This window comes from Sinocyclocheilus grahami, unplaced genomic scaffold, assembly GCF_001515645.1.
Source record: "Sinocyclocheilus grahami isolate Dianchi unplaced genomic scaffold, SAMN03320097.WGS_v1.1 scaffold344.1, whole genome shotgun sequence".
Taxonomy (NCBI): Eukaryota; Metazoa; Chordata; class Actinopteri; order Cypriniformes; family Cyprinidae; genus Sinocyclocheilus; species Sinocyclocheilus grahami.
The window spans coordinates 3,041,933-3,066,208 of NW_015505523.1; the positions used below are offsets into that span (position 1 = coordinate 3,041,933).

The following is a 24,276-nucleotide window of genomic DNA, read 5'->3' on the forward strand; positions in this document are numbered from 1 at the left end:
ACATGCAGTATAATGGAAGTATAACCCTATATGGGTGTCCCTATGATGCAAGTATGATGGCACATTCAGCTTTGATAGACACATTGTACTGAACAGTTTTATAATTTTCCTTCTCCGCTATAATTCACAGTAAAATACAACTCACTCTTACAGTCTGGTAAATAAGATCATGGTTAATATTTATTTTACAAAACACAACAAGCAATGAACAAGTACTTTATTTGTCATATCTGTCTCATATTGGACATGACGACAGTTAAAACTAACGGAAACCTTGAACTGCAAAGTTGGGAAGAAAAAAAATATTCACAAAATAATTTTTTAAAAAAGAATTCACATAGTGGGGGAAAATGGGTTTAGTGCCTTCCTGAGTCATTTTTTTCCTATCTTATTTTTGCTCTGTAAACTTGATTTTCCAATGTAAAGAAATTTAATTGTGGAGAACCTTTTTCTTTAGAAGAAAAAAAGACCAGAAAAAAAAACTACAGAATTTATTTTAGGTGGGAAGAATCAGGAAGACCCCTTGCGGTTTAGGGTTTCCATAAAACCTCCAACAACTCTTTATTTGACGAACGCAACATCTGGGATCTTTCCTTGTGCCTGTTTAAAAAAAGAAAGGACAAAGGCATTCATAAGATAAATGCAGGACACATGAGTATTTGAAGAGTTCATTTGCAAAAACATAACTCCATTTTATTTATTTTCAGAAATTACGTTTTTTTTTTTTTTATTATTGTGCACTCCAAGTAACATCAATCAAACTGCAGTTTGGTTGTTTTGATTAAGTAATAATCACTCAAACAAATAAGGTAACTTGTAAAATTAAAGCTCATTAAAAGTATGGTTTTTTATATATATATATATATATATATATATATAGTTTGTTTTATAGCAAAAGCAGATAACTCCACATTTCATGCTTCCGAGTTAAACAAAAACACTCGTTTAATATTTGTAACCTCCTCAGCTGACAATGTAGATGCCTGACAAATGTTGTTGTGATCATAGATTGTATGGTTTTGATCACATGCAATACAGGGAGCTTCTTTTCCCTCACCACGGTAACGTGCGGCTTTTGCAAAGTATCGTGAAAAAAATTTCAGCTTTTATTTTCCTTTTACGCCCTGAAGAAGATATCACGGGTTCAACGAAATTATCCACTTTTAGGCAGCTTTGATAAAACTCCTCTCATCTAGCGTGTCTTTTCAAAGAGACTGGCAGCCTTGTCACCTGACCTGAATACAGCACACTGATTCGCTAAAATGGACTTATCGGCTTCGGTTCACAAACAGAGATGGTCCTCACTGCAGAACACATGATCCAGGGGGCGTGGTTGGATCCAGATCCAACTCCTCCCACTTTACATATACCTAAACCTACCCGTCTCCACCCCCTGATCCCTAAACCCACCCATCTCCACCTCTAAACCTACCAATCTCCACCCCCTAGACATGGATCCAACCACGCCTCCTGGATCTTGAGTTCTGCAGTGAGGGGCTACAGCACAAACAAGGGCGCTTGTCAGCTTCTGCTATAAAACGAGAACTCACAATGCCTTGAAAGTGGATAATACCTGTTTTTGACCAAACGTGTTTAGATCGCGCTGTGTGTGGAGAATAATGCACGCCACTCAGCTCATTGGCATTTATCGGTTTTTGTAAATGAACTCATTTATTCTTGTGAACCACTGGTGTACCTTAAGGCCAGTGAAGATCTGAGCAGCCCTGTCAAAATCCCAATCATTGTCTTGTAGGCACCTGAAATAACAAGAAAGTTCAGACCTTGACAAGCTATCCATCTTTATATGATTCTAGAAACTGAACAAATAACTAGCAAAAGCAATAATGAACATGTATTGTAGTCCTTACTTCTGAGACCATTCTAGGTTCATGCCAGACATTTGGGAGAAGGCAGCAAGCATTTCTTGTTGTGGGGCGGACAGAGTGGGCACAGGGCTGCTGGACGGTGTGGGGGCTGGAGCAACAAACGCACGTCGAATTTCCTCCGTAGTGGCATTTCGAACGAAGAGCTCGTCATTCACAATGCACAGACTGAAGAGTTGAAAATATGTTACGATGATATGACCAATGCCACATGAAGCCAAACACATTTTTATATGCGAGATCTTACCCAGCAGGAACAGCAGGAACAGCAATGAACACCCGGGAGAAGGCTCTGAATGAGTCTCGCGATTTGCCATCAGCTTAAATAAAAACAATAAAAAAAATGCGAGTCACAAAACTTTCTCAGTTCAGAGTAAAGGTCCTTGTTCAGATTCCAAAATTTTCGCATGTAAAAAAAGAAATAAATACGGCCTCACGCTGTGTCAATCACATTTACACACTACCTCTGAAATTTTCGTCCGTCATAAAAGTTTTTTTGATCGGGTTCGATTTTATGCATTTTTCGCATCTGTAGCATGCATTTTCAGAGGAAAGGATAACGCACTTGAAAAAAATGAAGGGAAAACCCCCCCGCACATGAGAATTTCTGACCTTAAATGTCTGACTCAATGATTTAGATGGAACTTACTCTCTTTGAAAACCCCACTGACTGTAAATGCCAACAATGTAGCCTGCAAAAAACACAGATGCAATTAGAACCGCAAATCTGAATGTGAACCATGCAACCAGAAAACCGCAGGTTTGACTCACTGTGTAGGTGTTGATGTCTACGATCAAGGAGGCGATGTCATGTTGAGTTTTGGGGAGTTCGTTCAGGAAAGCCACCACGTTTAATCTCGTGTGTTTAATCAAACGAAACCGTGTAGCTGAAAGGAAATGGCACAACTCATCACACACAATTCAGGATACAATTTAATACTAAAGGTGCGGCCACATTTATTACTGCTGTGAAATTTTGCGCAATTGAGAGTTTTGTGTGAGGACAAGAAGTTCCCTATGCAGGTTTCACTAGTGTTCAAGTTGCTCACTCAAATTTGAGCAACAGAAAGCTGCTTGGTTTTTTTTTCCCAAATGCAAAACTTTGCTGAAATATGATCACACCTTGATGTTGAAGTTAGAAGAGGACAGAAACTTGATGCAGATTATTTAATTACTTACTGGGGTCGTCTTTCATACGCCTGATATTGCGGCAGTCTTTCTGATACTCCCCTAAACTACTTCTGCAGGCAAAAAGAATGAGAAAAATGTTCAGTACAAGTCAATAGTGGTTGGCTAGATGATAAGAGGAGAGAGGAAGTATACTGTACTTTGAAGCGTTTTGCAGGGTGAAGGGAATGCTGAGGGAGAAAGCTGCCCCGTCATGGTAGGCGTCCAGCAGGGGCTGTCTGTCTCCCGAGTCATATATGCTGTAATACCTGGAGGGTGAGACACATACGTAAACATACTGATCTGAACGTTTTAGTTTTACTGCTGGTGTGCTGTATTAATATCAAAGAATACGTACTGTTGCAGGAAACAAAGGATGATGTTCTTGATTTCTTCCGAGCAGAAGTAGCTAGCCTGTGTTTGAAGTAAAACAGAGGTTAAGAATGAAAGCCAAATATAGGCATCTCAGTGACGAAAGTATGAAAGCTTGACCAAACCTTGCAGGGGGGAAGAGTCGCAGGAGCAACTTCCAAATCAAAACCAATGGGAGGCGGAAGGACGTGTCCATCCTGTTGTTAAAACAATAAACAGACACACAACACGTCAAATCTACAATTTAGCCAAAGAGTGAATGTTACTACATATTCACTTCTTCTGGTTACCACAATTGTATGTTCGCAAGCTAATAATGTTACACCAACAGATGAACACAGATTTCCTACCAGTTTGAGCAGCTTGGGGAATCGTTCCCGAACGGCACTGTCCAACAATCACAAAGACACAACAAGAGAGACAACGTTAGCAAAGACTGCACACGTGTCAATGACACGGTCCAACACAAACTAAAAAACTTAAATCGGGCCATCTTAAGTACGGGACAAATAGGTAAAAAGTGATTCAATCAGATAAATATTTACTTACAATTATCCATCAGGCTTGAGATATTGCAAAACTGTGGATTTACACATTTTACACATCACAGTTCAAAAGTTTGGGGTCCGCAGGATTTTATTAATGTATACTCACCAAGGCTGCATTTATTTAATCAAAAATACAATAAAAACAGTAATATTGTGAAATGTTACAACTGTATAACAATAACTTCTATTTGAATAAAGGTAAATTGTTCCTTTGATGGCAAAGCTGAATTTTCAGTATCATTACTCCAGTCTTCAGTGTCACATCTGATCCTTTAGAAATCATTTTAATATGCCGATTTGGTGCTCATGAAACATTTCTCATTATTATCAATGTTGAAAACAGTTGTGCTACTTCAAATGCTTGTGGAAACATCTATAATTTTTTTTCAGGATTCTTTGATGAACAGAACATTAAAAAACAAAAAAAACAAACATTTTAATTAGATTGTTTTTCACTCAATTTAATGAGCCTTTCTGAATATTAATTTCTTAAATAATCATCTGATCTTACTGACCCCAAACATTTGAACAGTACGGTGACAGTTTAAACAAACACCATCCTTTTCATTTGAACAAACAGCGAAGGTTTGCTGAATACTTGATCAAGTTTGTGTTGTACTTGTGTGAATGAAAAAACGTGGGCATTTGAGCAATGGCACCAATCAGCCAATCACAGTCCTGTTCCAACTCCCTCCCAACCCCCGGCACAGTACTTACCCATCCACAATACTCACCACCGGTGCCCCCTACAGGCCGAAACACAGACACACGCAGGCTGGCAACGGATGGGGGCAGTGGGGTGTTGTGAGGGGTAGAGTTTGGTGAACATTCACACCATCAATCAGTCGGTCGGTCAGTCAGTATTTTGTTTTTAGCACATTTAGGAAGTGTACTCAGTGGAAAGGGGAGAGTTTGAGGTACTTGGACGAGATCTGACATACTGGTGGTTTTTACGGTCAAAACTCTATGGGGTACTTTTTTTTTCAGGCACTAACATACAGATCGACAAACGTTGGCAGGTTAAATTGTTAAAACTTAAAGTGTAAACTGTTCATTGGGTGCTTTAATAGTTTTTATTTATAGTTGTATTTATTATAGACCTAATTGTGAGTAAATTTAGCCACATATGGGGAAAAAAATTACACTTATGGATGAACCACAGAGGAGACAGTAAAAGAAAAGCTATACAGCGAGAAACCAAACCAAAAGTGTCAATAAAATCAGGTAGACATTGAAAAATAAAAAAAATAATTAAAAACCAGAAGAGCACAAACGTTGTGCCCTGAGCCTCTACACAGATCATAATATGATTGAAACAAATGAGTGCTATAAAGGTGTATGGGTTATTCACCCTACTTCATTTGGACCCTACTATTAAATTTAAGAACAGCAGGGTATTTATTCAAACTATTAATTGAAGCTTCATTTGAGCCCAGACACCTTACGTTTCTATTGCTTATTTAGTCTAATTTGTGGTAATTTGTAGCCTATTTGATATTGAAATGAATATTTTAAAAAATGTTTCCTGTGATCCTCCTCCAGTATTTTCTCTCAATGTTTTGTCTTTGCTGAATTGATGATCAGATGTTTTTTTTCTCCAAAGTGCTCTAGGTCGAGGATCATGAAAATGGTCAATCTGACCAACTATCCTCCACCTTGGTTTCAATACAGAAACAGAGAAAGAGAATTGCCTCTGCTCTCATTATTCATTTTTCACCATGAATAAAAGCTCAAGTTTCTGAGCAGTGCTTGGCTCAAGGTTTCGCTTAAAAACCTCCCCTCTCCTTCTCCACCAGTGGCATCTCCTCACAAACAACTCATCTTCTTCCTTGAATGGTCTTCTTCATTTTCAAGAGGTTGGCTGTGGCCAGTTTTGCGGCTGTGCCTGCCTTAGGTTGTCCCAGAATCAAAAGGTGGGATCTTACCCGTCGTTGACTAACCAGCCTCTCACTGGCCACACAGCATCAGCAGTACATCAGGTGTTAGACATGTGCAGGGCGGGTGGAGTGTGGAGGGTGCCAGCATTTTAGACAGGTGGAGCACAAAAGTACTTAATAGATCCATCATAATCTCCAATGGTTGTTCTGTCCTTGTATGCCAACTTATTCATCTGCATTCTGGGAGGTCACATGCAGAAACTGCTGCTTAAACTGACTTAAACTACTGAAGTATGAGCTAACGAGATTTACGATATGCTAAATTGTTTTAGAAAAGCCAATCGCTGTGTTCTGTGCAAAAAGCTACAGGGCCAACAGTGAGGGGGCAGAACAAAGGGTCGGAAAAAGCAAGAATGAAGCAACGCAAGTGTGGAAAGCATAAAGAACCAGAGGTGTCGACAAACTTATGCTCCTTACTGGACTGCCGCTAGAACTTGAACAAGTAAATATCATTATCACATGCCTGATGATTGAACTAGTGGAAAATAACCAAGAGCTCACTGGTTAATGAAAATAATACACCTGCATATTACAGACAGGCTTGAATGACCATTACTTTAGCATTTAAATCACACATAGGGTGGGACTTATGGATTCTTTTTTTCTTTAGAATAACATGCAGTGATTGGGACAATTAAGAAATAACAAATTGTTTTCATGCGTTTCATTACCAAGAATGTCCTTACAAATGTCACGTCAGACTCTCTCCTGCCAGGGATTAATGTTTCTCTCAAAAAAATTCAAATTCAAAGTGAACCTCAACTCACAAATCTGAAATATTCAGCACATTTCCCTTTCTAATGACTGCCATGTTTTCTAGGTGTATTTTACAAACCTGTTATAGAGCCATTAACACCCCCACTCCTTTTTTTTTTTACTGAACTACAAGGGGTACGGCTTTGCATATGCATGCATTCATGTGCATATTCACACCAACACGCACAACTATTCTGTTTCAGGCCTGAAACATACTCTACGCAAGTACGTGAACACAGATGCTTCTGTGTGAGCATGAGTTTGTGTGTTTTTGAACACACTGCAATTCATAACGCAATGCATGTATGCATTGCATTCTAGTACATTACAGAAAATCAATCAGGTTAATATCTATAGCTTTAAGAGCATATAGGCTTGCCGAGTAACATAAGAGCACATGTTTCAAAATACTGCGCTTGATATTTATGTACTTGTGTATAGTATTTTTCTGGCAACAAACGGCAGAGAACACTAACCTGACATAATCGGCCTGGTTCTTGTAGTGTCCACATAAAGGATTTCCCTCCAACGAGAGTTCCACCAGCTTCAGACCCTTCAGTTTATCAAGCTCTCTCTCCGTCTTCAGCTACAAGATGATACAATGACACATGACTGTCGAGCCTACAGGAAACAGTAAATCTATAGGTGTCAGAGAGCATAATCATACCTCATTATGTGACAGATTGAGAATCTTCAGGTTGGGAACTTTGTTGACAATATCCGCCAAGTCATCCAGCCTGTACAACCGGTTGTTGCTTAGGTTCAGACAAATCAGCTGTGAAAGGAAAAAGAAAAACGTTTTTTGATCACATCTACAGAGTTCAACAATGTACATTAACGCTCAAAAGGTTCTGTAAGGGGTTGGTAAGATTTTTTATGTTTTTGAAAGAAGAGACTCTTATGCTCACCAAGACTGCATTTAACGGATCAAAAACACAGTAAAAACCATAATATTGTGAAATATTATTGCAATTTAAAATGTTTTCTATTGCAAAATATTTTAAAATGTCATTTATTCCTGTAACCACAAAGCTGAATTTCAGCAGCCATTAATCCAGTTTTAAGTGGCACATGATCCTTCAAAAATCATTCTAATATGCTAATTTGCTGCTCGAGAAACATTTATTACGCGAACAGTTGTGCTGCTTAATATGTTTGTAGAAACCATGATACATTTTCTTCAGGATTATTTGATAAAGTTCAAAAGAACAGCATTTATTCGAAACAGAAACCTTTTGTTACGTTCCAAATGTATTTACTGTCACTGTTGATCAATTTAATGTGTCCTTGCTGAATAAAAACATGAACTTTTATTTTTATGTAAAACATTTTTTAAATAAAATACCAACTTGGGTCTTACTGATCCAAAATGTTAAAAGGCAGTGTATATGCCTGCTAAGCTTTTTGGAAGAAATTTACATTTTCAGGCAATCATGCAAGAAAAATGTAACGTTGTACCTCAGGAATGTTCTCCTCGATTATTTTGATAACCGCCAACATGGAGTTCCTCCGATTCAAAGTGACCTCAATATTTTGAGAAACCAAATCTGCCAGAAAAGAACAAACATTTGAGCCTTCAACAAGCCAAAACAAATAAGTGTTTTTGTTTGGAGAAAGATGACTGCGTGAAAGTCCAACCTGGATCGACTCTGATGTTGTTCAGATCAAGAGCCTGCTGTGACCCATCAAAGCGTTTAGCCATGCATTGCTGCAGAAGACAGTCAGTTATTATCCAGAAATGAAATGAAAAAAACATCCTCTTAAAGGTTGCTGCAAGTAACAATCCCTTACTTTCAAATGCTCCAAATCTGCGGCCTTCAGATCAGTGTGAATCAAAGCAGGTGGTGGGCAGCTGTTCATAATAACAGTCACCTATCCATCCAACAGATTGACACCAAATTACACGCTGGTTAAACTAGAAATTCTTACAAAAATCTGCACATAAACAGATTCGTGTATTTTTTATGGTTATTACTTTAGAAAAATTTAATTAGAATGATGACTACAAGCTAGGGGTGTGACGAGACATTTATCCCACGAGACGAGACACTGGGTTCACGAGAACGAGACGAGACGAGACGAGATTTTGAAACTTTTTTTTTTAAAGAAATCCTCAATGATGAAATATATGGGGAAAAATAGTCTTTTATTCAACTGAAAAACACAATGCAAAAAAGTAGGTGAATTTTGAAATCAACTTGTACTTTATGAAATTAAACATCTATTTTAATCAATTTTATGCCATAATAAACAACATGTAAACACTGCAAAATGTTATGCCACAAACTCACCTGACAGGCAAGTAATTGCACAAAAATTATAAATAGTATAAATAAAAATAAATAATAAACAACAAATATCCCTTTAAAGTGGAAGTGAAGCAGTCAGTCAAGTTTACATTATTTAGTAAACCGATTTCCACTTTAATAAAAAAATATATAAACACGATTAATGTATCCATTTAAAAGAATAAAGCAGTGGTTCCCAAACTGGGGGGCGCGGCAAGGCTGAAGGATAGTTAGTTAGGGCCCTATGAAATCAGTTTTATTGTTTCCTAAATTCCGTTTTATTTTTTTCCAAATTCCGTTTTTTTCGTTTTAATTTTTCAGGATTCCGGGTGGTTGTTTTTTTCCAGTTTAATTTTTCTCGACTCCTTTTAAATAGTTAAATAAAATTTTATTCATTAAAAAGCATGTCTAATTAATTAAAACCATGAAACTTATACATTTTCACATCAATTTATTAAAAGTTTAACAAAAATGACATGTCTTGGGCCCTATGAAATGTTTTATTTTCTCTCACCATATTATTTATATTTTTTACCGTTACCAAATTCTGTGTTTTAGCATGTCTAATTATTTGAATGCATAAAACAACTTAATTTATAAATTTCTTGCCTTATTATTTTTCCCCCTCAGAAATTCTGTGTTGTGTATTTACATTTTTCTGGTTATCAAATGAAGGCAAAAAACATTAATTTAATTTATCGTTTATCTTTTAATTATTGAAAATTAAGCAAACTAAATTTTTTGGCAAACAAAGGGAATTTACTATTAAAATTAAAACATGGAAGAAATGTTTTGTGTGATTATTCCTTAAAAAATAATGTTCGTTTAATTTTAGTAGTAGGCTATGCACATTCTACTGAAAATAGTTATAGGCACAATTTCTTCAAATCAAACCGGACTTTTATTTTGACGGGTTGCTGTGAATACCTTTACAGTTCTGTGTATGAGATATGATGCTAGTTTTACTCAAATCAAACGCTAAAATGCTCATGAAGTGACTCTCAGAGCAGTTCTGGAGATATTGTTCATGTGTTTACGTCCTCATTTAGTGAGACGGCAGACGCTGAAATCACCGTGAGTGTCACGAGCGCTTCAGTGTGTGTGTAGTAAATGAAACCGCGTGTCTGGGCCATTCATTAACAGAGACAGGCAGAACATGCAGGATTCATATTTAAATCGACTTTTGCGGCTTAATATTTACAGATACTAGTCCATATCGTGATTTGATTTAAGTGTAATGACCTACTTTTTCTTAATTAATTCAAAATTTGATAAATTCGGTGACATTACGCATTAAACTGTGAATTCTGTTTTAATGACTGGATAAAGACTACATTGCGTAATTTTCCCGCTTATGCGGCCACTTGCCTGATGTGAACATAAAATATCTTACATACCACCACTTGTGAACGAGCCAGTGTAATGCAAATATATCTGAAAGGTCTGCTCGAGGATATCGCCACGTTCTCGCGAGACCAGTCAGATCTCGTGAGACACATCGGATCTCGCGCCACGAGATCTCGTCACACCCCTAATACATGCCATTTCTGCCATCTTTCAATGTTTATGAGGCATTGCATATAATGTGTATTACCTTATATCCATCTTTGTCCGTTATTTTCCGTGACACTTTAAACAAAGCGTTAGCAGTTGTGGAGTCTTCAACATAAAACTGGGCCTTGTTGCCATCAGTGTGATACTGTGCCAAAAAAAAGACAAGTCGGAAGAGATTTAGCAATTTGACATATTGGTGCTTTTCTATATAAATGCATTTTAGTGTAAACTTACATGAACGGCATGGAATGGCATGGAACAGACGCTCTGAAGCGAAGACAAAAGCCAATCTTTCTCATATTTCTTCCCGAAAGGAATCTGTAACAAGACACAAAGACAATCACAATGTAATATGCCAACAAGGTCACGAACGTACTTTAAATTAAAGCCTGATACATTAATAACTGGTTAACTCATGTGCTATTAATGTCTAATGTACTAACAGTCATTTTAAACCAGTTCTTGCGGCTTCCATCAGAACCACCGCCACCTCCACCCCCTCTGACTCCATATCGATTGCCACCTCTATCGTCATTTCCACCTCCACCGCCACCACCACGTCCACCTTTGCGATTGTCGCGTCGATTCTGTGGCCGGCCATATGGATTGCTGAAAACAAGCATAAAATCTTAAGTACTGAACCTCAATGTTTATGTAAGAAATTAAGTATAATTATGCCCCAAAGTGCTTACAATCTGCGCTGGGCACCACTGTCTTGAGGACCTTCTGCCATGGTCACATCTCCATCATCATCCTGAAGTCTGGACCGAGGACCAGGGCCTCCTCCACCACCACCGTGACCACCTCGATGCCTCGGCCGTGAAATCTGATCACTGTACAGGGGGGCTCTGAAAGGGCCTCTGCCTTTACGATTACGATGCTTTGGTCCACCAACACGGTCATCATGCTCTGAAAGAAGGAAGATGAAAGAGTCAGAGGTGTGAAAACAGGCGTTTAACAAATACAAGTGACATAATCCCTGTAATCAAACAAGTGCTAATGGGCCACTGCTTGGATATTGGCTAAAACGTTAATTTTGTTGCTGGAATCATTTCACACTGTATTACACATTACCTGTGCCCCTACAGAGACTGTTGTCCATTTTCCCCAAACTTATGACTAATTTTCAATGAGAAATAAGCATTTCAGTAACTAAATGTTTGCTTTAAAAAGATTAGATTATTATACATGCTGTAACTTGAAGTATGTCTGAAACCAGTTTCTTTACAAGTTGACTTCATATACAAAAATGTTGCTCAACTATCTTGTTTAACATGATTTTAACCCTATAAAGCTCTATTTGATACCTGAAAGATCTCTGAATTATCATCATAAGCAATGCCTTTTAAATATCAACTTATATTATTGGAATATATTTGTTTTTGTTAGTTTGTTTTAACGCTCCAATAAACTGATCCATTTCAAAAAACTACATTTCTTGAGTACCATTTCGTACGTCAATCTTTAGTTTTAACCAGATGTTGAAGACTGTGCATTGCTGTTGGTCTGAGAAACAATGAAGGCAGGAGATGAACTACAAAACTATGCTATTTGCTACAAGGCTCCTCGGAGGCCAATATTACAGCAGTTCAACATGAACTCAACACACATTACCATCATGTGGTCAGTTCACCACGCTCAATATTCTTTTCACAACCTTTCACAAAAAAATCGTCAAAATCGGTTTGGATAATGCGTTTACCGTTTGTCTGAACTTACAGCTAACAACAAAAACATATCACGCACCTACAAAAACAAAAGCTAGCTGGCTAGATGTTACTTCTGTAAATTATAGAGTAACGTTACACGCTGACAGACTACACAGAGTTAGAAAACGGTCTTTGAGAATCAATAAGATTTGGAATAATCTTACCTAAACCTTATTCATGTCAGACAATTTAAATGGAGGTGAGCGGCTGAGCGCTTTTGCTAACGGCTCAAACTTACCATTATAGTAGCGCGAGTCGTCCGCTGTCGCCATCTTTTAAGAAGGCTTTAACGCTACTTTAAATTTAAAATATAGGAGTTCCAATCGTTGTTTTCCTATTTTTTTTAATAAAACGAAATCGAGAGAAAATAAGATAAACGCTTTGTAGGATTGCAAGATCGGAAGAGATCCTTTCTTGCCAGTGTTTCGTGTGAGAACAATCCGTCTCAAACGCAGCTGTGCCACGGTCTTCTTCGAATACCCAGTGGAGTGTTTGCAATTCACTTCACTATTGCCTCCTAGTGTTGGACTGTAAAAGAGTGACTGCCGATATGGATATTGACTTCATGTCTGATTTATTAAATAAATCAAAAAACAAATAAACATATTAAGTAAACGCAAAATACGAACATTCTTCCATTTATAATGGTTTACTGATTTGCTCACAATCTCTATGCAAAAGAATAAGGCAAATATACCAGTAAATCTTCGGTTAGAGTGGACAAATATGCATGAATTTAATTAAATAAATATAAAAAATAAATGCTTCCATAATAGGATTAATATTCCATGTAGTGTTGGAATATTATTTTATATAGTAACAGTAATAATAAAAATATCATAATCATAATTAAAATATTATTATCAAAGTTAATAATAATACAATTGCTATTATTATTATTATTATTTTAGTATGTTTTCCAAATAAATGATACTTCAATGTCATCTTTATTTTTCATAATATGTAACATGCTTCTCTTTAACAAAATATGTTTTGCATTTTCTGCTGTAAAATAAGTGAAACTGATGAAACAAATTGTATAATATCCCAAGAAGTTGAGCGGAACTGCTTAGCCATGGTAAAGATTTTTGTGAGAACATCACAACGCAGAGGAACACACCTACAGTAGTTACACTTAAATGCAAAACTGATATTGTAACAGAACCACAGAACTCAGTAACGACGGGTTACAGCTTGACAGGACTCTAAAGGGGACTTTTAAGTCCTATAGTAAGTAATCAGCTAAAGGAGAACAATAGCAGCAGAGCAGGAAATTCTCTTTAGCTTCACATCAGCTCCACGAGGTAAACTGGTTTCCAAATGCATCTGAAAATATTCTTGTTGAAAAATGCATTGCAAAAGGAATGTCTCAAATATGCTAGCTATAAATCACATAATGCGCTCTAATGTAACAGAATGTATGTGCGTTTGTGGTCACTCCAGAGTTTGGAGCTCATAGCCTCATCCAGGGTCCATGTCTTTGTCTAAGGTTGGTGTCTGAGGACTGTGGTTGGGTAGTTTCTTCATCTTGAGTTCCGTTTCCCATTCCTGCTGCCCTCTGCTCATGATCTGGGTCCTCCTCGCTCAAAGGGGTCTCTGCAATATGAGGAGCCTCAATGAAAATGGGAGCTTCATCTGTAGAGGAGTCCTGAGCTGTTGAAGGAAATATCAACTAGTGAATTGACTTGGTCTGTAAACTATATTACCATTCAAAGTTTGGGGTCTGGATTTCTTTCTTTTTTTTGGGATAGAATTAATACTTTTATTCAGCAAGGATAGTAAATGTAAAATGTGCAAAAGTGACATTAATACATTTATAATGTTACAAAAGATTTCCATTTCAAATACATGCTCTTCTTTTGAACTTTCTATTCATCAACAAATCCAGAAAAAAATGTAGCACAAAAATATTAAGAAAAGAAAATTAATAATATTAGGAAATGTTTCTTGAACACCAAATTGATTTCCAAAGGATCATGTGACACTGAAGAATTTAATTAAATTAGAATAATAAATAAAATTTTAAAATACATTATTTGTAATAATATTTCACAATATTACATGATTAAAATTAATATTTTTACAATAATATATTTCACAATGACTGTTTTTACTGTATTTTTGATCAAATGAATGCAGTCATGGAAGACTTTTCAAAAACATTTTATGTTCTCATTCTATTATTCTTATGTTTTAAGTTTATATTTTTACCAGCTTCATCCTCTTGCAGGTGATTCAGTTCCTCTGTCCCAGTCGCACTAGGAGTGTCCAACTCACCTGCACAAACAAACATGATTGCATGATTCTTCACTGACATGATCACTACATTTATTGCACTAATGTGCATATAATTGCTACAGAGATCTACTGCATCACTTTGATCACATTTTCTTTTTGTCGCACGCTCTCACTCACCTTTGTGTCGAACGGTTTGTTTTGGTGGATCTGCAGCTTCACCGCTATCTCTTCCATATGGCATGACTAAGAGACAGTAGAAGAATTGCGTATTATTGACTGATCTGTTTGGTTGACGGGATCATGTGTGTGCAGTTATGTATTCTTACTAGGAGTGCTGGAGGATGAGTGCATACGTTTACGTGCTTCTTCCCTCCTCTGCTGAAGACGTGTCGAGTCTCCCATCATCACCTATGTATGTAAACAGACGTCTGGAAAGCATCCAACGGAAGTGTGACAGCATGAAGGTTAAATAGATTAGGCAGACAGATGGTCTTACCTTCACTCTGACCTGCTCGGGGGGATAGAGCCCTCCCCAGATGAACTGAAGGTAACTGAAGAGCACAATGACACTGAGGAAGGTGAAGTTACTCGCCACCCCAACGATTGCAGACATCACAGGGAAATTATACAGGAGGTATCTATAGCAAAAGGGAAAAACATTACAGGATGGTCATGGGGGAAAGTCTTGAGCTGCATCACTTCATGGAACACGTATAGTCAAATAAACGGATAAAACCAAACCATGGCAAATACCGAATGCCAGTGAAGTAGGCAAGGATCCTGAGCTGGGCAGAATAAATCTGGACTCTGCAGGACTGAATCTCGATCACAGCACCAACGGCAGGCTGGTACTGTGAAGGACAGATCGATATAATGCATGATTTATAATAGTAGATATGTACTCTTGGCATAAATAATATAAAAAATGTCAATGGCACAGTTTTGTCAGTCTTTTTTACATTTTACAAACTTACAAGGTCTGATTTGAAATCTGGGTAGAGCTCCACCTCGATGAGCTGTTTCTGCTCAGACACACCTGTGAGCAAGAGGGGTGAGAAGAGCAGCGTGCTCATGGTCTGCAGCAGATTAGAACGGTAGTGCAGCATCGTCTGATGAGGAAAAACAAGGAACACGTAATTATGAAGTAAACGGCCATGTACTGACAGGTATTGTAATATAAAAAATTGAATGTACATAGGTCCATAAACATCAAATGCGAATCTAAATCAATGGACAACACATTTCACAACATTTACATTTAGTCATTTAGCAGACGCTTTTATCCAAAGCGACTTACAAGTGAGGACAATTAAAGCAGGCAAAACGAACAAAAGAGCAACAATATATAAGTGCGAATGACAAGTCTCGGTTAGCCTAACGCAGTACACGTAGCAAGGTGTATATATATATATATGAAGAGTTCAGATGCAAAAGCCTCTAAGTGCCATCTGAAATTTTCATCTAAAATGACCATTTTTATAAAGCTCCTATATTTATGTTTAGTTCTTTCACTTTAATGGCATAGAAAAGGACCTATACATTGCCATTATTTGTAAAATTACTGGCAAGGTGTGTGTGTGTGTGTGTGTGTGTATATATATATATATATATAATAAACACACGTATACACACACACACACACACACACAAAGAAAAACAAGTAGATAGAATAGAAAAAATAGAAAGCTAGTGTTTGTTTTTTTATGTTGTTTTTTTAAATAAATAAATATAGATAAAGTAGAATTAAAATAGAATAGAAAGTGTTAAGAGTTAGAGGGTCAAATAAAGGTGGAACAGATGTGTTTTTAGTCGTTTCTTGAAGATGGTTAAGGACTGCTCGAATTGATTTGGGCAGGTCATTCCACCAGGAGGGAACAGTTAATGAAAAACAACAACACCAGACACTTGTTAAGTGCATCTAAAACCAAATAAAGTACTTTGAAACCAAGTGAAAGTTTGGGATTTTTGTAGAGTTTGTACGATTTTTAAAAATGTTTTTAAAAGACGTTTCTTATGCTCACCAAGGCTGCATTTATTTAATCAAAACTAGAGTAAAAATGCAATAATTTGATATATTATTACAATTTAAAATAACTTTTTTTTCTGTTTTTATATATTTAAATGGTTTTTATTTAGGTAATGGCAAAGCTGAATTTTCAGCATCATTACTCCAGTCTTCAGTGTCACATGATCATTCAGAAATTATTCTAATATGCTGATTGGATGCTCAGGAAATGTTTCTTATTATCAACACTGAAAAGAGTTCATTTTTTTATTTTGATGAACAGAAAGTTCAAAAGGACAGCATTTATTTGAAACAGGAATTTTTCATAACAACGTAAAAGTCTTTACTTCTCTATTCTTTTTGTATTCTGTTTGTTTTCTTTTTATTTATCATATAATTACAAAAAAGCAAAAAAGGCCTCTAACACTAGCTTGCTATATTCTTTTTCTATTCTATCTGTTTTCTTTTTATTTATTATATAATAAATAAATAAAAACTTGCAACGTGTACTACGTTAGGCTGAGACTTGTCATAGCACTTGTATATCATTGCTCTTTTGTTGATTTTGATTGCTTCCATTGTCCTCAATTGTAAGTCACTTTGGATAAAAGCATCTGCTAAATGACTAAATGTAAATGTAACGTAAATTTAATGAGACATTGCTAAAAAAAAGTATTAATTTCTTTTTAAAAAACAGTAGTGTTAATAAGGGATATTTGATTGTGCATGCACATTTTCCCTATTTTTATTATATTTGATTATATTTGCCAATTTGCCATCATCTAGAGCTCACTAAAAGTTATCACAAATAATGTAAAAACTACTGCTGTCAAACGATTAATCGCATCCAAAATAAAAGTTTTTGTTTACCTAATCTTAAATATATACTGTATGTGTGTGTATTTATATATACACATAATAAATATACACAGTACACACACATATACTATGTAAACAAAAACTTTTATTTTGGATGCGATTAATCGCGATTAATCGTTTGACAGCACTAGTAAAAACCATAGACTGTATAAAAACATGGACGTAGTCTCCGTGACGTCACCCGTAGATTTCCGAAGAGATTTTTGAAGCTCAAAGTAGGTGGAGTTGGCCATCGCCATCTTGGCAGAGCGTCACCGCGCATCACTTGCGGATAATCGAAAATGGGCAAAGAAGCTCGAGCTGGTTGCTGAAACCATGCCCACCTTGCTCGATGGCAGTATCAGCAGCGGCAATCCACCTGTTACTCAAGTGGCCACGCCCTTAATTATGCAGAACTTTAAGGCTTAATATAATTTAAATGGATGAGTTATAAAAAAAAAATTCACCCCCTCACAGGAGTCATGAAGGGCAAAATTAGCTATATAGACCAAAAACACTTTTTGTACTAGGCTGTAAACATTTTTTTCATGCACTGGGTCAGCTGGCCAATCAGAGCAGACTGCGCTTGTCGGAAAGAGGGACTTCGTAGAAAACAAAGCGTTTGAGAGAGGCGGGGCATAGAGGACCTACAATAATGTACAGTATTTGAAAAATAATGTGTTTTTTTGAACATTAAAGCATGTCAACATATTCTGTTACACCAAATAATGATCTTTAAAAAAAAACATCATATGACCCTTTTAACATGGGGAGTCTATGGGACTGACTCCCTTTTGGAGCCAGCCTCTAGTGGCCAGTCGATGAATTGCAGTTTTAGTCACTTCCGTGTTGGCTTCACGAGAGAGTTTGCCGCTCGGTAAAAACACAAATAATGGAATAATGCTGTTACATCTTTAGCTAATTTTAAAATGAATATCCATTTTCATACTGTATATTTTAATGTTGTGATGCCTAAATTCACTTTTAGCAATTATCAAAACTAATCAGATTATTGGTATAATTTAATATTATTAAAATGCTGTAATGTTTATTAACAGCTGTCTTAACAACCAAAACAACAATGAATTTTGCAGGAGTTGTATGCACTCACTGAGCGGGCCACTGACTGAACAACTGTCCCATGAGTGGTATAGCATGACATTTTGACCATGAACATGCCAAGCTGTTCATTAACAGGAGATTCAGGCATTTCCAGCTCCAGAGAGATCCTGTAGGCCTGACCAGACATCATCACCTACCAGAAAGAGTCAACCGTATTTACAAAACTAGTTTTAAATATGACCAAAAATAAATTTGTATACTCAACCTGCATATATTCGTTATATAATACACTAGTATAATTTTCTTGTGCATCATTAATGGGCTTGTTAGATAATGTTTACAGCAAAGCTTTAAAGGACTGGACGTATAATTAGCTAATTTTGGAGGAACCTGTAAAATGTCTATATTTTGTGCACTTAATTATAATTTGATTATAATTATAATTTGTCTACCTGGTCTCTTCCATTCTTCAAAAGTGAGATGTTAGCCATGGGGAAAGAACAGAGGACTGAATCTGAAGCATCACAATCTGTCCTGTAAAAGATAAAACGGAGGAGAGAGGAATCAACCACAATGCATTGTGAACTCCAGTAATGCCTCCAACAGTATTTGTTCATTGGACCAAACTAATTAATAACTCAGTCGTGCGCAAACAGGCCATTGAAAAAAAACAAGACAGGAATGTTCCTGATCAGCCCTGATGTGTCTGTACCTGTAATAGAAATGCACTGGTGTGGAGAAGCTGACACTGGGCATGTAGGAATAGTAGAAGCTTCCATACAGGAAGATGGAGACCCACAGAAGAAGCACCAGGACACAGAACAGGATGGCGGCCCTTAGAAGCGTCCTGCGAGCTCTTAGAAGGGTCACCGCTGCCACATCCTGGAGCCAAAGCAGCAACGGCCCCATTGCTGCGCCCATAATGGGCAATCCTTCGCTGTCACGTCCAAATGTGGGTCTTGTGATGTCACGCTGTTTGCCCGTCAGCCCCCCCACTGCAGGCAAAGGGGTCTTTCCCTCTTTACTCATGCAAACCACCTTACACGCTATCCAGTAATACGTTCAAGCTGCATCACTACATCTAATAAATCTTGTTACCTATAGTCAGAATTAATGGTTTGAAAATACAGGGGGGTTAAAAGGTCATGACACAAATTTGACCAAAGTCACATTTGGATCTAGTCGTCTTTAGACCTCGTTCTGTGACTAAAGACATGACATGCCAGTTTTTTATCTGACAGTATAAATTGGCTTTTCCAGCTTTCTTCCGTTATTGTCGATGAAGTCACAGAGTGCCCTAAAAAAAACGAGAGAACAAATTCAGACACATAAATTATATTAATGCAAAGTCATTACAATAATACACACAATAAACATTAATTAGCACATATATACTTTTTTAGAATCAGAATCAGCTTTATTGCCAGGTATGTTTACACATACGAGGAATTTGTTTTAGAGACAGAAGCTCCACAGTGCAACAGAATGACAGTGACATAGATAATAAAAATAATAATATACAAATATGCAAAATAGACAATGTACAAAATAGCAAAAACACAATATATAACAATTATATATTGTATATATACAGGTGCATCTCAATAAATTAGAATGTCGTGGAAAAGTTAATTTATTTCATTAATTAAACTCAAATTGTGAAACTCCTGTATTAAATTCAGTGCACACTGACTGAAGTAGTTTAAGTCTTTGGTTCTTTTAATTGTGATGATTTGGGCTCACATTTAACAAAAACCTACCAATTCACTATCTCAACAAATTAGAATATTGTCGCGGGGTGAATGAGAACACAGACTCAGTACTGATCGAAAGAGCCCCGGAGGGTGATTTATTCCCCACACACTGATCACACGTGTTCTGATGAATGGTGCTCGGTGCCCGTCTCAGCATGGTGCTCGTGGGGTGAAGTGCCGTGGTGCAGATCCCTCTCCCAGGGTGCCTTCGGAGTCTGTGAACAAGGAGAAACAAGCATTAATGTCTGCCTGGAGCTCCGGGGTGCCTTCCCGCTGGTGTCGCTTCTCCTGGCTTTTAAGGCCAGCGGGAACGAGCTCCAGGTGCGCCACTCATCGCGCACAGGTGTTGTGCGTCGGTGATCAGTGTGGTAACGGCGTTTCCAGGGCGACTTTCTCCAGGGTGGCATACCTGGTCTACGCGGGGGAGAGTTTCCGGCTGATGTAGACTATGGGGTGTTCCTCTCCCTCCTGGAGCTGGGAGAAGACTGCCCCTAAACCGGTGCCGGAGGCGTCCGCATATAGGTTGAAGGGGCAGCCGAAGTCTGGGGCATGCAGGACCGGGGAGGACGTCAGCGCCGTCTTGAGGGCCTGGAAGGCGGCTTCGGTCTCGGGAGTCCAGTCTATCCTCTCCGGCTGCCCCTTCTTGGTAAGGTCTGACAGGGCGCAGGCTATAGAGGAGAAGTTAGCGATGAAACACCGGTAGTAGCCCACCAACCCCAAAAAGGCTCGTACCTGCGTCTTGTTGGCGGGACATGGGAACTTCTGTACCGCCTCGACCTTCTTGTCCTGGGGCATGATGAGCCCTCTTCCGATCTTGTACCCCAGGTATTTCGCTTCGGTGAGGCCGAGGTGGCACCTAAAGGCTGTCTTCTCCCGGGACTCCGGGGAGAGGGGCACCTGCCGATATCCTTTGGTGAGGTCCAAGGTACTGATGTAGCGAGCCTTGCCCAGCCGGTCCAAGAGCTCATCCACCCGCGGCATGGGATAGCCGTCGAAGGCGGAGACTTGATTGACCTTCCTGAAGTCGTTACAGAACCGGAGGGTGTTGTCCGGCTTTGGAACCATCACGATGGGGCTGGCCCACGGGCTACGGGAGGGCTCGATGATGCCTAGTTGGAGCATCTTCTTGACTTCCTCCTCTATAGCCGGCCGGCGAGCTTCTGGGATCCGGTAGGGCCGCTGCCGGACGACGACTCCTGGTGGCGTGCGGACCTCGTGCTCGATGACGGTAGTTCTACCTGGGGTCTCACTGAACACATCCCTGAACTGACTGACCAGGGCCTCGAGCTCCGCTTTCTGGGTCGCCGACAGCTGCGGTTCCACGTCCACTACTGGTGCCCCAGTATGGGCTAGCGCGGCCAGTTGCTCGGGCCGGGGAACCCACTTCTTCGCCAGAAACTTGCACGCAGCTGTCGGGACCAGTACCACCACTCGATTGCCTGGCTGGAACTCCCGGGCCTGGGCGGGCCGGTCATACAGCCGTTGCTGGGTGCGCTGGGTGGTCACGAGATGTTCCTTAACCAGCGGCATGACCCGGTCTATCCTTTCCCTCATCTCCCGCACGTGCTCGACGAGGCTACGAAGGGGGGCGGATTGGTTCTTCCAGGCTTCCCGAGCCACGTCTAGAAGGCCCCTGGGCTGTCTCCCAAACAGCAGTTCGAAGGGGGTGAAGCCTGTGGAGGCCTGTGGTACTTCCCGGACTCCAAAGAGCACGTACGGGATCATGAGGTCCCAGTCACGCCCATCTTCGGCCACCGCCCGCTTCAGCATCCGTTTGAGCGTCTGGTTAAACCGCTCCACCAGGCCATCCGTCTGCGGGTGGTAGACCGCCGTCCTCAACTGTCGGACCTTGAGGAGGTGACAGAGGTCCGCCATGACCCGGGACATGAAGGGGGTATCCTGGTCAGTCAGGATTTCCTTTGGGATCCTGACGCGGCTGGCCAGCAGATTTGGATCCCGACGCTGCTGGCCAGCAGATTTGGAGCACTTCATGCTTCCTTCTGCTGACCAGCTTTTTGAAGATGCTGATTTCATTTTCCAGCAGGATTTGGCACCTGCCCACACTGCCAAAAGCACCAAAAGTTGGTTGAATGACCATGGTGTTGGTGTGCTTGACTGGCCAGCAAACTCACCAGACCTGAACCCCATAGAGAATCTATGGGGTATTGTCAAGAGGAAAATGAGAAACAAGAGACCAAAAAATGCAGATGAGCTGAAGGCCACTGTCAAAGAAACCTGGGCTTCCATACCACCTCAGCAGTGCCACAAACTGATCACCTCCATGCCACGCCGAATTGAGGCAGTAATTAAAGCAAAAGGAGCCCCTACCAAGTATTGAGTACATGTACAGTAAATTAACATACTTTCCAGAAGGCCAACAATTCACTAAAAAAAATTTTTTTATTGGTCTTATGAAGTATTCTAATTTGTTGAGGTAGTGAATTGGTGGGTTTTTGTTAAATGTGAGCCAAAATCATCACAGTTAAAAGAACCAAAGACTTAAACTACTTCAGTCTGTGTGCACTGAATTTATTTAATACACAAGTTTCACAATTTGAGTTGAATTACTGAAATAAATGAACTTTTCCACGACATTCTAATTTATTGAGATGCACCTGTATATTGTATATATATGTATATATATTGCATACAATATATATACATATAATTTAGGATGAAGACATGACAACTAATCTAAAATGAATCATCTTATAAACATCTCAGAATACTAAATTGTACTGCCAAATGCATATTTAGTTGGTCAGATAAAAAATTTGCCCTATATTTTTTTTTACGGTTTATACACATTTTTATACTCTCATATATTCGTATATACTTTTAAGTACAGCTTAATGTAAGTACAGCTTATACATACAAGCTGGATATATGTATGTATGTATGTATGTATACGTCCTCTGTGAACCAGAAACTATAATAACTAATGCAGCATAATGTATTTTTGTACATTTTGACAGTCGGACACGAATTAATGCAAAACAACAATACGGTAAAATAGGAAAGAATAAAACACCAGGATAAGATGATGTGCAGTGTCATTTCAACTTGTCCTTTACATATTGTACCTTTAAAAACACATTTTTAGTCTCGCTGAACTGCATGTTAAGCGCCTTCCTGTCTCCCTTCCGCAGTTTTATCTTACACTGATGTCTTTATCAGTTAAGTACATTATGTTGAAATATAAACTGCACACGCACCTTCTTTAATCTGACAATACGCCATGGACAAATAAATATTTCTGCTTCAGAATAACGTTACTCTGATGAACAACTCTAGTGGACCGACCCCTTTCCTTTCCTTTCCTCTCCTTTCCTCTGTTATGTGCTAGACAGAGTGACGCCCTTTGGTGACGCATAATTTATGCATTTCAGGGCAGAGATCTCTAAAAAATATTTAATCAAAAACGAAAACGAATTTTTGTCACTTACTATCTATAGATCAGAGAAAAACAGCCATCTGTTTACCTCAGTGGCGCCTCTGTTGGTGTGACAGAAGCACACGTACGGCAACAGAAGAGGTACAAAATACAAGCTGTTCGATGCCTTTGCGTGTCAGCAGCGGTGATGCCTTTTGCTTATGCAGTGCTGCGATTTAAAATATGCTGTTATTCATACGAATTGTTACAGAAAATTTGTTTTGATTTATTTGGATTTTTCGGAATCACACGGAAATACAATAACATAAATCAAAAAGGAAAGTTCAATGTAAGATACAACAGCATGACCACTGCAAGAAAAATTAAGAAATATATCTTTCTTCGAAAAGTTTGAATTACATTTGTATTAAAGGACTTAATTCTCCCAAAGAGATTTAACCAATTGTAGACTAATTGAAGCAAAGTCTCTTCCTCAACTTTGCAGAATACACAAAGGTTAGAGCAAATGATCTATCTATATCTAAAAAATAATAACAATGACATAACACATTTTTAAAATAAAGTAAAAATTTATTTATTCAATTAAATTGTCTAAAACCACATATGTGAATTATGTGTTTTGTTTATGGAGCAACCCTAAGAAAATGTATATTCATGACTAAAAAACTATGTTTTATGTAATAATAATAATAATAATAATAATAATAGCCTAATAATAATAGTAGTAATAGTAGTAGTAGTAGTAGTAGTA

General features: G+C 38.4%; 2 protein-coding genes across 5 annotated transcripts in view; both read right to left on the reverse strand.

Moving 5' to 3' along the window:
* Positions 1–162: 162 nt before the first annotated feature.
* On the reverse strand, positions 163–12,703 carry nxf1b (nuclear RNA export factor 1b). Of its 2 annotated transcripts, none has more exons than XM_016228858.1 (21): positions 12,453–12,703; positions 11,198–11,414; positions 10,949–11,114; positions 10,740–10,823; positions 10,546–10,650; positions 8,455–8,535; positions 8,302–8,371; positions 8,122–8,210; positions 7,331–7,438; positions 7,140–7,249; positions 3,773–3,809; positions 3,548–3,619; positions 3,409–3,464; positions 3,212–3,319; positions 3,063–3,124; positions 2,655–2,770; positions 2,533–2,575; positions 2,131–2,200; positions 1,869–2,051; positions 1,697–1,757; positions 163–600 (listed from the first exon to the last, which is right to left on the reverse strand). In XM_016228858.1, the coding sequence occupies exons 1-21, from the start codon at positions 12,484–12,486 to the stop codon at positions 562–564; spliced, it is 1,911 nt and encodes a 636-aa protein (XP_016084344.1). In that variant the 5' UTR covers positions 12,487–12,703; the 3' UTR covers positions 163–561. The 2 variants fall into 2 exon arrangements, with proteins under 2 accessions (XP_016084344.1, XP_016084343.1); XM_016228857.1 differs by having other exon boundaries at positions 2,131–2,203.
* A 457-nt stretch (positions 12,704–13,160) lies between these two features.
* Positions 13,161–24,276, reverse strand: part of bscl2 (BSCL2 lipid droplet biogenesis associated, seipin) — a 12,069-nt gene continuing 953 nt past the window's right edge. Inside the window, exons 1-11 of one of the 3 annotated variants that reach the window (XM_016228861.1) lie at positions 23,578–23,632; positions 19,090–19,674; positions 18,830–18,911; positions 18,427–18,570; positions 15,427–15,561; positions 15,206–15,303; positions 14,949–15,090; positions 14,779–14,860; positions 14,630–14,695; positions 14,426–14,491; positions 13,161–13,867 (exon numbers count right to left, since the gene is read on the reverse strand). In XM_016228861.1, the coding sequence (XP_016084347.1) occupies positions 13,668–13,867; positions 14,426–14,491; positions 14,630–14,695; positions 14,779–14,860; positions 14,949–15,090; positions 15,206–15,303; positions 15,427–15,561; positions 18,427–18,570; positions 18,830–18,911; positions 19,090–19,406 (1,332 nt within the window). In that variant the 5' untranslated portion in view covers positions 19,407–19,674; positions 23,578–23,632 and the 3' untranslated portion in view covers positions 13,161–13,667. Of the gene's footprint in view, positions 13,868–14,425; positions 14,492–14,629; positions 14,696–14,778; positions 14,861–14,948; positions 15,091–15,205; positions 15,304–15,426; positions 15,562–18,426; positions 18,571–18,829; positions 18,912–19,089; positions 19,675–23,346; positions 23,447–23,577; positions 23,633–24,276 lie in introns of those variants that run through there. The other 2 variants (XM_016228862.1, XM_016228860.1) reach the window with 2 other exon arrangements.

What these genes read in the sequence shown, in the direction of transcription:
- nxf1b (XM_016228857.1), bottom strand. Translation starts at nt 12,486, where the DNA reads ATGGCGACAGCGGACGACTCGCGCTACTATAATG. An exon ending in AGAACTGGTTTAAAATGACT is followed by an intron (nt 10,824 to 10,948) that starts GTTAGTACATTA and finishes GTCTTGTTACAG; the next exon opens with ATTCCTTTCGGGAAGAAATA. An exon ending in CGGACAAAGATGGATATAAG is followed by an intron (nt 8,536 to 10,545) that starts GTAATACACATT and finishes TTGGATGGATAG; the next exon opens with GTGACTGTTATTATGAACAG.